General features: G+C 37.2%; 1 protein-coding gene across 1 annotated transcript; it reads right to left on the reverse strand.

Moving 5' to 3' along the window:
* Positions 1-1,551: 1,551 nt before the first annotated feature.
* On the reverse strand, positions 1,552-14,103 carry LOC133632397 (zinc finger protein OZF-like). The gene is made up of 2 exons (XM_062024802.1): positions 13,781-14,103; positions 1,552-3,239 (listed from the first exon to the last, which is right to left on the reverse strand). The coding sequence occupies exons 1-2, from the start codon at positions 13,893-13,895 to the stop codon at positions 1,954-1,956; spliced, it is 1,401 nt and encodes a 466-aa protein (XP_061880786.1). The 5' UTR covers positions 13,896-14,103; the 3' UTR covers positions 1,552-1,953.
* Positions 14,104-14,855: the final 752 nt, after the last annotated feature.

A 14,855-nucleotide genomic window follows, 5' to 3' on the forward strand; every position in this document is an offset into this window, starting at 1 on the left:
CAGGGACAGACGCGGAAGGAGATTTTTACAACAAAGTTGTAAAGCTTAGTGATATGTCAGATATATCAGATTGTAAGTGGGTTTTTTCATATTTCACTGTGTTTGTTGCATTTTTGTTGTGTTTAGCTTGATTGTAAAATATGTCGATCGAGAGGGGGTGTAACGTTCATGTTGTCAATATTCAGTGTTTTATCGTTCATAGTTAATATTGTAAATACCACATTCTTTATTTTCATGTACATTTTGGATGTCTCATTCAGTAAAAATATATAAAACTCCATTCCGTTTTTTTAAAGGCGGTCTGTCATAACGTTTTTAGCATTCAATCAGACATTATTGTTGTATTGATGTTACTAAAAATAGGACCCAAGCACACATACTGTAAAACACATTTTCACAGCTTATATATATATATATATGTATGTATGTATGTATATATATGTATATATGTATATACAGTGGGGCAAAAAAGTATTTAGTGAGCCACCCATTGACAATCAATGGGTGGCTGACTAAATACTTTTTTGCCCCACTGTATATATGTATATATATACACACATATATATATATATATATATGTATATATATATATATGTGTGTATATATATATATATATATATATATATATATATATACATATATATATATATATATGTATATATATACACACATATATATATATACATATATATATATATATATATATACACACATATATATATATATATATATATATATATATATATATATATATATATATATATATATATATATATATATATATACACATATATATATATATATATATATATATATATATATATATATACATACATAGATATACTGGCCCCCAGACACATTTTTTTCTCTAAATTTGGCCCCCAGAGTCAAAATGATTGCCCAGGCCTGTACTAAGAGGTTGTTGTCAGTTGTGGATTAGAAAGGGTACACTATCTACTATTAATTGCCAAGGTGGTTAATAATTTTGAACGTCTAATTTTTCCCTTTCTTGTTTCAATTCAGTTTAGCAATACAATAATCAAAACAAACATAATATAATATAATATATATTATTTTGGAAACAAATGCAGTATAAACACTTGCTGTTAATGTGGTTATTTCCAGAGAGTAATCAAGAGTTTTGTCTAATTTCACAATGGGGGCTACTAATTTTGGCCTCAACTGTAGTTCAACAGATGTTGCTTTCTTTCCGTTCTTAGGTTCGGCTATCAATCACATGGGCAAATTTCCAGAAGGACGGAATTGTCTTTGTGTCTTGGGAAATCTGGAAGAGCTTGACAAGTACTGCGGAAAGATCCAGCACACAGTTTTCCAGTGCAATTGTCCAAATCCCTTAAGGGCCTTTAGTCTTTGAAGAGTCAGGAGAAAGCAGTTTTATAACAACATTTATGGGACAAAAATGTATGTTTGAGAGAACTTGAGGAGTTTTTTTTTTGTACACTGAGTCATCATCTGATGTTGGTCTGTAGACACAAAACATGAACACCAGGCGACCTGGAAGGTGTAGTTTAAAATTTATGTTGTTGGGGTTCAAAGTCAGACATTCTGAAAGCAGCAAAAGCATCACTGAAGAAGACTACAATTCCTTCCCAGCAAGACTCATCAGCTCTGTCTCGTCTGAAGAAGGAGTAACCAAGCACTACAAAAATCGTCTATATTACGCTTTAGTTTCAGATACACAGAAGAAGCAGGATCATAAATAGATTAGATTATGCTCCATTTAATCCCACTTTGTACATCGACAATGGATATTTGTAAAATAATCAGACAACTTATTGTGAGGAGGTCCTGGGCTTTGGTGGATGTCAACACATTTGAGAAGTATAGGACAAAAAAAAAACCCACAGCTGATTGACTATTCTCCTGTGTGAGTTCTAATATGTCTAATAGCCTCTGCATTATGATGGAATTTTTCACCGCAAACTGAACAACTTAATGTGTTCTCATGTGTCGTACCAAACTACACTTTTGAGAAAAGCTATTGCCACACACTGAGCAACTAAACGGTTTTTCTCTCGTGTGTGTTCTTACGTGGTCGGTCAAACTGTTCTGTTGAGAAAAGGTTTTACCACAAACTGTACAATTAAATGGTTTTTCTCCTGTGTGTGTTCTCATGTGTTTTAACAAATCCCCACTTCGACAAAAGCTTTTACCACAAACTGAACAATTAAGTGTTTTTTCTCCTGTGTGTGTTATCATGTGTCGAGTCAATTCGCCGTTTCGACAAAAGCCTTTACCACAAACTAAGCAACTATATGTTTTTTGACCAGTGTGCGTTCTCATATGTTGAGTCAAATAGCTTTTGTTAGTAAATGTTTTACAACAAACTGTACAATTAAACGTTTTTTCTCCTATGTGTGTTCTTTTGTGCTCGGTCAAGCTGCTATTTTGAGAAAAGCTTTTACCGCAAACTGAACACATAAATGGTTTTTCTCCCGTGTGGGTTTTCAGGTGTTCAGTCAAACCATTCTTTTGGGAAAAGCTTTTACTGCAGAATGAACAATTAAATGGTTTTTCTCCTGTGTGCGTTCTCATGTGTTGAGTCAAATTCGCTTTTAGAGAAAAGCTTTTACCACAAACTGAACAAGTAAATGGTTTTTCTCCTGTGTGTGTTCTCATGTGTTGAGTCAAATTAATTTTTAGAGTAAAGCTTTTACCGCAAACCGAACAATTAAATGGTTTTTCTCCAGTGTGCGTTCTCATGTGCTCTGTCAAATTGCTTTTTTGGGAAAAGCTTTTGTTACAAACTAAACAATTATATGTTTTGTCTCCTGTGGGTGTTCTCATTTGTTTGGTCAAATCACTCTTTCTAGTAAACCTTTTTAAAGAAGCTGAACAGCTATTTTTATCGCTCTTGTTTTTAGAGCATTCAGAGTGTTTGTTGTCAGTGTGAGTCCTCATATCACTTTCACCGTCTGTATCGCTGCTCAAAGTTACTTCAACCTCGTCTTCAGCCTCACTATCTGATAGTGGCGCTAAGAGGTTGTCTGGTTGCGGTTTCTCTTCATCATCTTTAATCTTCACAGAGACAACAGTCAGTGGCAACTTGGTGAGATTATCCTCCTGCGGTCCTAGAAGATACTTTCCATCCTGAGTGATCCAGAGTTCCTCCTCTTCCTTTTTAATGCGGGGTGGTTGTGGGATCTCCTGCTTCAAAATGGAGCTCGCCCCCGACTGAGGGGGAAGTTCTTCTGGATGACCAATCAGCTGCTGGACGTCTGCAGGACACAAACAACACAAATACACTTAAGTCCAGACATGATCCATGACATGTTTCTCCTTGAACTCACTATACACACTTACTTGTATGCACTGTATGTGTGTGTAGTGTTTAATTGCCATTCATTTAGTGCCTTGCCAGAATGACGGATCAATGTTTACATGACTTGGCAGAAAACATCTGTTTCCGTGGACATTAAGATACTTCAAACTAGCAAGGGGGGAACATGATATATACTTTATCTAACAATATAATAGGGATGTAAAGATATGAACATTTCCTATTATGGTTATTGTGACCAAAAATTATCATGTTATTATCATCACGGTATTGTTGAATGTGCTCAAAAAGTACTTATATACTGACTGAAATCTTTTAACCAGGTTTTATAAACAAATATTAAATAAATAGACCCACAATATGCTTTCTTGGCATAATAAACCTTACTTTTTAAAAGCCATATTATTTTCATTTTAGTGTTAATTTGTTTATCTTCTTTCATTTTAATTCATAAAGGTTTTAGTGTTGTTAATGATAAAATAGAAACGGGTGTTTGGGGCCCTTCACTCGATTTCCTGTTGTCATTATTGTTTCAAGTATAAACCAATCACTTTGTGGTAAGAGAGCCCAGGTTGTTGGTTCAATATGCACAATAAACTATCTTAGTTGCTCAGACAGTAAAGTCTTTATATAAGTTTAGTATATTGTTTCTTATTGGAGAAAGACGTTAATGTCTCCTATATTCATGTTAGCATTTAAGTTAGCTGGCGATCTGGCTGTAGCTTGCTTCTCCGGTGAATGTGCAGTTCAAAAAGTATGAGTTTAGTGTGGTTATCAATCATGGTTTTACGATAATTTTAGTTCTAAACGGTAATACTATCACTATATCGTTCATCGTTAAATTCATACAATGTATTTTTTTTTTTGTAAAATGTTTATTATTTTCGGAAAATATATATATATATTTGTTTACATTGAGGTAGCAAGAAACTTAATTTTCTGTGCAATTGCAATCGATGGAATCAAACACTTTATTGACATCAAGCATAAAGCATTATGTAAATACAAGTGGCTACTCTGTTAGGTGCAGTTGAAATCTAATAGAAAACAATTAATAACATGTAACAAATAAATACATAAAGAAATAGCACAGCAACAACTCAGTTGTAATACAGTTTTCCACCACTTGTGGCAGTAATGACAATGCCAAATAAACCGAAGTCTGGAGCAAAAGTCATACAGGAGTTTTTTTAAGCACAAGAAATAAGACTAAAGTGGTGAAGCTGTATTTCCGTTTGAACTTTAATTTTATTGATGGTTTAGTTAAGAAAAATATTTACTGTTATATATAACTTTTTTAGTTTATTTATTTTAGCGCCACATAAATATATGTAAAAAAATATATATTTTTCATTGTTATTTATAATATTTTAGTGGGCCCCTCTGTTGTGGAAAAGTTGCGACCCGAGGTCAAAAATTATAAGAACCCCAGATATAGAGTAGGCCTGCAACTCACGACTATTTTATTAGTCGACTAGTTATCGTCTATTTTACCGATTAGTCGACAAATCAGATTATAAACTGACTAACTTTTGAATGCAGCTCGGGATATTTTTAGGCATGTGCTTACAAACAAAAAAAATGGCTAATTTATTCATAAATATTTAATTATACTGCAACTAGGCTGCTCATTAGGCTGTACAAAAATAAAAAATAACTATTAAACTTGTGTCCATTTAATAGCAAGGACAGGCAAAGTGCTAAACAAAACCCCAAATATAATTTAAGTTAAAAATCAAAAACAAAACTGGTATTGTATTAATTATTTATTTACTCCTGACATTTATATCAATCTAATAGACTCCATGTATATAATTGTATTACAGATATCCTCGACAGCTAGTATTACCGTATAAAATTAAAATGGTCGCAAAACCATCCTTAATAACTGCACTTTGATACGGACTGACGGACTGGCCCTAGCTTGCTAGCTTAAATACTAACATGCAAACAACAGACATTAACGTTATTCCCTGTCAGGTTCAAACACTGATGACATCTATTAAACAACACAAGAAGCAAGGAATCAAACAGAGACAGAATTAAATTTGGCCTAGTGAGGAGAAACGCGTACATCTGTACCCTTGTACAGTGTCACTACGCTCTGACGAAAGATTGTACGCCTCCTCTTTTATTTGGACTTTCCCTGATTACATGGCACCAGCTGTTTCTAAAGGGACGGGGGTCGTAAACAGCCATCACCTTTGATTACAAAACAGTTCAAAGAAAAGGTCGTAAAACAGTTCAAAGAAAAGGTCGCCTGGAGGGGAGTCTGGTCCTGCTTCCTTCTCGGGTCAAGACAAAATCTTTCTGTGGATTACAATACATCAAAGACACAGAACACCTTCATGTTGCTTCCCATCCTACACAGTGGAGTTTTACAAGCCTTCTTCTTGGTAGGATCAAAGACAGCTTTTGTCTTCTCGCCGGGAACTCATGGCAACACAAAGTTTTGTGATAACTTAGATACAATTATTCTGACATTATTCCCCATTACGAAACGTCATTCCCCAATCTAAACTTGTACAAACACATTACTGTCTAATCAACTGAGCTACAGTATTCACATCACACATAAAGGATGTGCTGTTTTTGCACAAAGTGATCGATAAACTCGACAGTGTCAAGTTGAAACAGACGGAGACGAGATATTTTCAACAGGAAGTGAACTCAACGTGATGTCACATAAACCAGAAGTGAAACAACTGATCATCCTCTATAATTTAAATTGGAAGAAGATAAACATATTTAAATATGTTTAAACAAATAAAAATAATATGGCCCTTATGAAGCCAGAACAATATTTGATGTTTCCTCTGCCAAAAAGGAATGTTGTGTTGCCATTTATTTTAATTATTAAAAAAATTACAACTTGGTTAATAGAGTTATAGTGTGTGTATAGGTACTTTTTGAGCACATTCAACAATACCAGGATAATAATGATAACCATGATCATTTTGGTCAGAATATCTGGATTTAGCCAAGTTTGTTTACTTTTTTGGTTGCGTATATTTGAGGGTTCCCAGAACCCCTCGTAACAGAAATAATAACTAATGTATTGCTTTTGGCTGTGATGTTTACTCAAGTGTAACAGTTTACTTACAGACTATATTTCATTTGTACTATTTTTTTGTTTTACTTACCTTGGTTTTTAAAAGGTTACATTTCAAATACAATGTTAAAATATACGGGAATTACAAGTTGATTGGATTTGAAAATGTATACGTCCATTATTGTTATGTATTGTCATTAGATCAGTGGTTAATTTGGTCGCCAAAAAACAATGGCAATAATTTGTAGGTCAATATATGAAGAAAACGCTCTGGTGTTGGTTGCAAGTCACGACACAAACTTTCAGCCTCATCTGAGGTAAAAAGTGTCAGAATAATTGTATCTAAGTTATCACAAAATTTTGTGTTACATTGAGTTCAGCTCGCCCTGCGAGAGGACAAAAGCTGTCTTTGATCTTACCAAGCAAAATGCTTGTAAAATTCCACTTTGTAGGATGGGAAGCGACATGAGGGCGTCAGTTTCTTTCTTCTATTGTAATCCACAGGAAGATTTTGTCTTGACCCGAGATCTACAAAGCGGTTTGGAAGCAGGACCTCGCGCAAGCTCCAGGCACCTTTTCTTTGAACTGTTTTACGACCTTTTCTTTGAACTGTTTTGTAATCAAAGGCGATGGCTGTTTACGACCCCCCTCCCTTAGAAACAGCTGTTGCCACGTAATCAGGGAAAGTCCAAATAAAAGAGGAGGCGTACAATCTTACGTCAGAGCGTGGTGGAGACTGTACAAGAGTACAGCCCAGATGTTTTTCCTCAATTGAGCCTAATTTAATTATGTCTCTGTTTAATTCCTTGCTTCTTGTCTTGTTTAATAGATGTCATCAGTGTTTGAACCTGACAAAAAGTGCCTTGCTTTTTTTACCATTCGTGAAAATGTGCTTTCAACTGAAAATAATTTGCTCCGAGCGTGTGCAAAGAAGAGTCCAGCTTCACCCACAAACCTTAACAAAACGACGGATTTTCCGAAAAACTACTTTTAATGGCGGGCTGCTATTCATAGCAATGGGGAAGACAATGAAATGGTCAGTAATAACAGTAGACAAGGAATTTGTGAATTAGGGCTGGGCAATAAACCGATATTACGAATTATAGCGGTATATTTTAGAGAGATGCATGTATTTGAGACAATAATGTGTTGATGAGGAAGCGTTCATGACAGCGTGTCGAGTTGTAATTTACACGATTCTATCAAATAAACAAGGCGAGGGAGATGGATGCGCTTGAAAATGATGAAGACATAAACTTTGTGTGAATAGATATGTTCCTAGTTGCAACGGTATAGAAAAAAGCATATTTAAAAAGCAGCCAGAAATAATTAACTTGTTATATGACCTTCCTGGTCAAAACTACTTTGCTCAAGAAGCACAGACAAAACAAATTTGTACTTTAAAGCTTGGTGTTCCTGGCTTAAATGTTTGAGGGAACAAAGGTATTCTAAAAATGTCGAACCACAGATCCCTTCCCCATCAACAACAATGCTAATCAAACAGACTTTGATTACTTCGGGAAAAATTATAATCCAGAACCTTATATTTTTGAGCCCGAACACAAAGAAGATGAGCGATAAGTTTTAGAAGGCGAGAGCTAAAGGGATGCAGCTTTATTGAAAAACTATAGCATCAGCATCATTGCTAGGTGCTAATATACATACAAACTAACCATAATAAAACAAACACTTACTGCACAATCTCCACTCTCGCTGGGATGCCAACCGACGGGACGCTCACATAATTCCGTTTAGATGAAGACTCGAACAGAATCCTCACGAAGGGTTAAAAAATATGCCGCAACTAGCGTGTTTTTGTGTCTTTTTCGCCATCTTGGGGGACGTGAAAGTTGGTCAGCCTGTCTGTCCATGGCCACATGTGTCTACTACCAGGTGAGAGATGCATTAATTATACCAGTGTTTTCAACCACTGTGCCGCGGCACACTAGTGTGCCGTGAGATACAGTCTGGTGTGCTGTGGGAAATTATCTGATTTCACCTATTTGGGTTAAAAATATTTTTTGCAAACCAATAATTATAGTTTGCATATTATGTGTTGTTGTTGAGTGTCGGTGCTGTCTAGAGCTCGGCAGAGTAACCGTGTAATACTCTTCCATATCAGTAGGTGGCAGCCGGTAGCTAATTGCTTTGTAGATGTCGGAAACAGCAGGAGGCAGTGTGCAGGTAAAAAGGTGTCTAATGTTTAAACCAAAAATAAACAAAAGCTGAGTGCCCCTAAGAAAAGGCATTGAAGCTTAGGGAAGGCTATGCAGAACAAAACTAAAACCGAACTGGCTAAAAAGTAAACAAAAACAGAATGCTGGACGACAGCAAAGACTTACTGTGGTGCAAAGACGGCGTCCACAAAGTACATCCAAGCATGACATGATAATCGTCCCCACAAAGAAGGATACAATCAACTGAAATATTCTTGATTGCTAAAAGAAAGTAGATGCGGGAAATATCGCTCAAAGAAAGACATGAAACTGCTACAGTGGCCTAGTGGTTAGAGTGTCCACCCTGAGATCGGTAGGTTGTGAGTTCAAACCCCGGCCGAGTCATACCAAAGACTATAAAAATGGGACCCATTACCTCCCTGCTTGGCACTCAGCATCAAGGGTTGGAATTCGGGGTTAAATCACCAAAAATGATTCCCGGGCGGGGCCACCGCTGCTGCCCACTGCTCCCCTCAACTCCCAGCGGGTGAACAAATGCAGAGGACAAATTTCACCACACCTAGTGTGTGTGTGTGACAATCATTGGTACTTTAACTTTACTTTTTACATAAAAATACCAAAAAAGAGAAAAAGCCACCAAAATAGGAGCGCAAGACAAGAACTAAAACACTACACACAGGAAAACACCACCAAACTCAAAATAAGTCATGATGTGATGTGACAAGTGGTGACAGTACACATACTTTGAGACAAGAGCTATAGTGATGCATGCTTAGTTATGCTTTAAAGTCATATCCAACAATTGCGACGACTTTTTACTGTCAACTGAGTTTTGTTTTTTAATTACTTCTGCTGGTGGTGTGCCTCCGGATTTTTTCAACGCAAAAAATGTGCCTTGGCTCAAAAAAGGTTGAAAAACACTGAATTATACTGTAGAATTGACTTTTAGCAAGTTTCAGACGAACCAAGAGCATCCGCCGGCTCATTGAGTCAACAATAGCAATAGAGGACACTCCATCTGTTCACTCAATTGTTTGCTTTTTATTTACAACTTAGAATGCATTAAAAAAAGCCAAACATGTGTTCTTGTCTTACATAAAACCAGGACAAACAGGCTAAAGAACAGCTTCTTCCCCAGGGCCATGACCACCCTGAACGGGACTGCCCCATTGTGCCTCATAACTGCCTTCTCTGTATAGAGTGTACATTGTACAGAGTGTATAGAGTGTACACTGTTCTCTTCCACACCTTTCTTTGCACTTCTATATTTTATATATGTTTATATATTTACACATTGTTTTCTTGCATGCACACATCGCACTGTATGGAATGGCCTCAATCTTGTTACCCTGCGTAATGACAATAAAGCTGATTCTGATAAGGATTGTGAATGATAAACAGCACATGTCTTTCCAATTGTTTCGTATTCCCAGTATGACTGATCTAATAACATGGTCAGAGTGCAGAAGCGTTATTACAGTGACGTAATGTTTAGACGGAATTTTCATATATTTTGCGGATTGTAAATATACAGCAATTGCATATGGTTTATTGGATACAATGAAACAATTAAAGGCCTACTGAAAGCCACTACTGCCGACCACGCAGTCTGATAGTTTATATATCAATGATGAAATCTTAACATTGCAACACATGCCAATACGGCCGAGTTAACTTATAAAGTGCAATTTTAAATTTCCCGGGGAACTTCCGGTTCAAAACGCCTTTGGAGGATGACGTATGCGCGTGACGTCGCGAGGTCCACAGAAGTGTTTGGACACAATACACAGAGCTCTGTTTTCTTCGACAAAATTCCACAGTATTCTGGACATCTGTGTTGGTGAATCTTTTGCAATTTGTTTAATTAACAATGGAGGCTGCAAAGAAGAACGTTGTAGGTGGGATCGGTGTATTAGCGGCTGGCTGTAGCAACACAACAAGGAGGACTTTGTTGTATAGCAGACGCTAGTGCCGGCGACCTCACCTTGACTTCCTACGTCTCCGGGCCGCCGACCGCATCGCCGATCGCTGGAAGGCAGGTGAGCACGGGTGTTGATGAGCAGATGAGGGCTGGCTGGCGTAGGTGGAGCGCTAATGTTTTTATCATAGCTCTGACGAGGTCCCGTTGCTAAGTTAGCGTCGTTAGCAACAGCATTGCCAGGCTTCGACAGGCGGCACAGCATTAACCGTGTAGTTACATGTCCAGTGTTTGGTTCGGTGTCTCCTGATAGTAGTATTGTTGATCTTCTGTCTATCCTTCCAGTCAGGGATTTATTTATTTTGTTTCTATCTGCATTTGAGACAGATGCTATCACGTTAGCTCATGCTAAAGAGCTTCGTCGATGAATTGTCGTGGAGATAAAAGTCACTGTGAATGTCCATTTCGCGTTCTCGACTCTCATTTTCAAGAGGATATAGTATCCGAGGTGGTTTAAAATACAAATCCGTGATCCACAATAGAAAAAGGAGAGAGTGTGGAATCCAATGAGCCAGCTTGTACCTAAGTTACAGTCAGAGCGAAAAAAGATATCTCTTGAAATGCATTCTAGTCCGTCACTCTAACGTTCCTCATCCACGAATCTTTCAACTTCGCTCAAATTAATGGGGTAATCGTCGCTTTCTCGCTCCGAATATCTCTCGCTCCATTGTAAACAACGGGGAATTGTGAGCAGCACTACCGCTTGTGACGTCACGCTACTTCCGGTAGGGGCAAGAGTTTTTTTTATCAGCGAGCAAAAGTTGCGAACTTTATCGTCGATTTTCTCTACTAAATCCTTTCAGCAAAAATATGGCAATATCACGAAATGATCAAGTATGACACATAGAATGGATCTGCTATTCCCGTTCAAATAAAAAAAATTCATTTCAGTAGGCCTTTAAGCATGTAAAGTCAACTCGTTTTTCCACTCTACTGGTACATTAATTGTTCCTATATTTTAACGACTGTGCAGCACTTAGTGAAACTTTTGTTTTTCACATTGTGCTATACAGTATAAATAAAGTGGACTGGATTGGATTGGAGAGACCCCGTATTGTTTACGTCAGCTCCGTTGCTTAAGCATACTGTAGGTGTCTGCAAGTCTCGGTTGTGCCTGCAAATTTTGTTCCTGTCGCTAGACCCCTGACACACAATACTGTACCTCCTTCTGTCATCAGGACCTACATTAAATCCTGCAGTCCTCCATCTGTCTATGGGCAATTTAAGGTGTGCTATCTCACATCTCATTCTGGTTCTGGGTGTATTTGTCCCCTTATTGCCTAAACAACACCAACATAAATGGGATGTTTACTGACACGCAAAACTCTAAAGACATGTACTATCACCAGTTGACAGACACTAAGTGTAACCTGATTGGTCCTTGCTGCATCCTACCCTGGGCTCGATCCGGACTCTTCTGGATGAGAGCGCTAGGCATCGAGCTAAAAGCCGAAGCTGTCAACTTAATGTCTAGCACAGTCTCTCAAGGCATCAGCACAACCCATACTTGCCAACCCTCCCGTTTTTAGCGGGAGAATCCCGGTATTCAGCGCCTCTCCCGACAACCTCCCGGCAGTGATTTTCTCCCGACAAACTCCCGGTATTCAGCCGGAGCTGGAGGCCACGCCCCCTCCAGCTCAATGCGGACCTGAGACTGAGTGGGGACAGCCTGTTCTCACGTCCGCTTTCTCACAATATAAACAGCTTGCCTGCCCAATGACGTCATAACATCTAGGGCTTTTAGAGAGTAGAGTGCACAACTGCGCACACAACAAGGAGACGAAGCAGAAGAACGAGGAAATTACAGACATGGCGATGCCGTCGACGAGCAAGATGAAGAAATACGCTTGCAAGTTCCAAAACGAATGGAAATAAGAATTTCAGTTCATCCAGGACAGTTCGAAGGGGAAGGGGTATGCTGCCTGTACATTTTGTAGAACAGACTTCTCCATTGAACACGGTGGCCGAAATGATATACTCATCATGAACGGAGAAGTTAAACAGGACAATACTGCCATCTAATGGATAGCCACCGGAACACTTAAATTCAAGTATTTCTTTTATTTATATGTAAATAAAATAAATATATATATATATAGCTAGAATTCACTGAAAGTCAAGTATTTTACACACATATATATATATATACAGTGGGGCAAAAAAGTATTTAGTCAGCCACCCATTGATAGTCAATGGGTGGCTGACTAAATACTTTTTTGCCCCACTATATATATATATATATATATATATATATATATATATATATATATATATATATATATATATATATATATATATATATATATATGCATATATATATATATACATATATATATATACATATATATATATATACATATATATATATATGTATATACATATACATATATATATATATGTATATATATATACATATATATATACATATATATACATACATATATACACATATATACATACATATATATACATATATATATATACATATACATATATATACATATACATATATATATATATATATATATATATATATATATATATATATATACATATATATACATATACATATATACAAACATATATATATACAGTGGGGCAAAAAAGTATTTAGTCAGCCACCCATTGATTGTCAATGGGTGGCTGACTAAATACTTTTTTGCCCCACTGCATATATATACATATACATATATACATACATACATACATACATACACACACACATACATATATATATATATATATACATACATACATACATACATATATATATATATACATACATACATATATATACATATATGAAATACTCGAGTTGGTGAATTCTAGCTGTAAATAACCACGCCCCCCCCCCCCCCACCCCCGATATTGGAGGTCTCAAGGTTGGCAAGTATGATGTCGAGCGCAATTTCTCAAGGCATCAGCACAACCATTATATTACATTTGCTTTTTAATAATTGATCAAAATAGATAAATCAATGTTGTGCATAATAATAAGAGTGACAAACAAATTCTCAACAAATCTTTAAAACCTTGTCCCAAAAATGTGCTTCTTTAGGTTATGTTGCTATCAGATGGCAATGTATTTAGTCCCAAGTTATTGAAAAAATAAATGTCCACGTTCGAAGAATGAAAATATAATGAGATTTTGACTTTATGCAATTTAAGAACTTTTTTTTTTTTTTTAATTGCAACATTGTTAAAAAAAGTCGGATAATTTCTCGTCACCGCTCTTTTCAAAAATACGTTGTTGGAAACTTTAACACACTCACCTTCATCTTTCGTCTTTATCTCCGTTGGTGATTTGCTGGAAGTTGGTGGCGCTGATTCTCTTTCATGTTCTCTTTTAGCGGACGTCGCCATCTTAGCATAGCAGTAGTCGTCCATCTTCTATCACGTCTTCAATCTTCACTTCAGATAACACTCCATCGCTCCAAACCCGACTTCCGTTCCACGGGCTTTGGAAAAGACAAATCCTGCGATATCTGATGCTGTATTTGAGTCTATATATCTGTAAGACCGCAAATGCGAAACTTCCCTGAAAAAGCCACGTCGCTCACTCCGCCATCTTGCTCTTTTTCGCCTTCCAGCCTGAGCCGTAGACGTCACACATGAATAGATTACTCCCATGAATAGATGCCGCATTGGGTGCTGGGCGCAGGAAGGTCGGCCGCCATCTTGAACCGGTCTTCTACTCCTCTTTGAGCAGCAGAAAGAACACGATGGCAGAGTATTGTGCGACGTGTTCTTGTGCAAATCGGTGGACCGTGGAAAACCGGTCACGGGGGATTACTTTTCACATGTAAGAGGGAACATTTATTGGTTATAGTTTGGGAATCGAAGATTATTGTACTGCATTTATGCCTACCAGCGACATTGTTGTCAGTTTCTGCAGCTGGCTGAGTTAGTTAGCTATTGTATGATTTGTGCTTGTATTCTGGATATCAGCCGAGACTTTATTTGTCATTTTTCTTAACACTGACTTAGATTACAACTAGAGATGTCCGATAATGGCTTTTTTGCCGATATCCGATATTGTCCAACTCTTAATTACAGATTCCGATATCAACCGATACCGATATATACAGTCGTGGAATTAACACATTATTATGCCTAATTTTGTTGTGATACCCCGCTGGATGCATTAAACAATGTAACAAGGTTTTACAAAATAGATCAACTGAAAATGCCAACATGGCACTGCCATATTTATTATTGAAGTCACAAAGTGCATTCTTTTTTTTAACATGCCTCAAAACAGCAGCTTGGAATTTGGGACATGCTCTCCGTGAGAGAGAATGAGGAGGTTGAGGTGGGCAGGGTTGGGAGGGCGGTGTATATTGTAGC

The sequence above is a fragment of the Entelurus aequoreus genome, linkage group LG17, assembly GCF_033978785.1.
Source record: "Entelurus aequoreus isolate RoL-2023_Sb linkage group LG17, RoL_Eaeq_v1.1, whole genome shotgun sequence".
Lineage (NCBI taxonomy): Eukaryota > Metazoa > Chordata > Actinopteri > Syngnathiformes > Syngnathidae > Entelurus > Entelurus aequoreus.

Excerpts from the sequence above, each read along its gene's own strand:
- LOC133632397 (XM_062024802.1), bottom strand. The coding sequence starts at position 13,895 with ATGGACGACTACTGCTATGCTAAGATGGCGACGTCCGCTAAAAGAGAA. Across the intron at positions 3,240-13,780 it reads GATAAAGACGAAAGATGAAG|ACGTCCAGCAGCTGATTGGT; the intron begins GTGAGTGTGTTA and ends TGTGTCCTGCAG.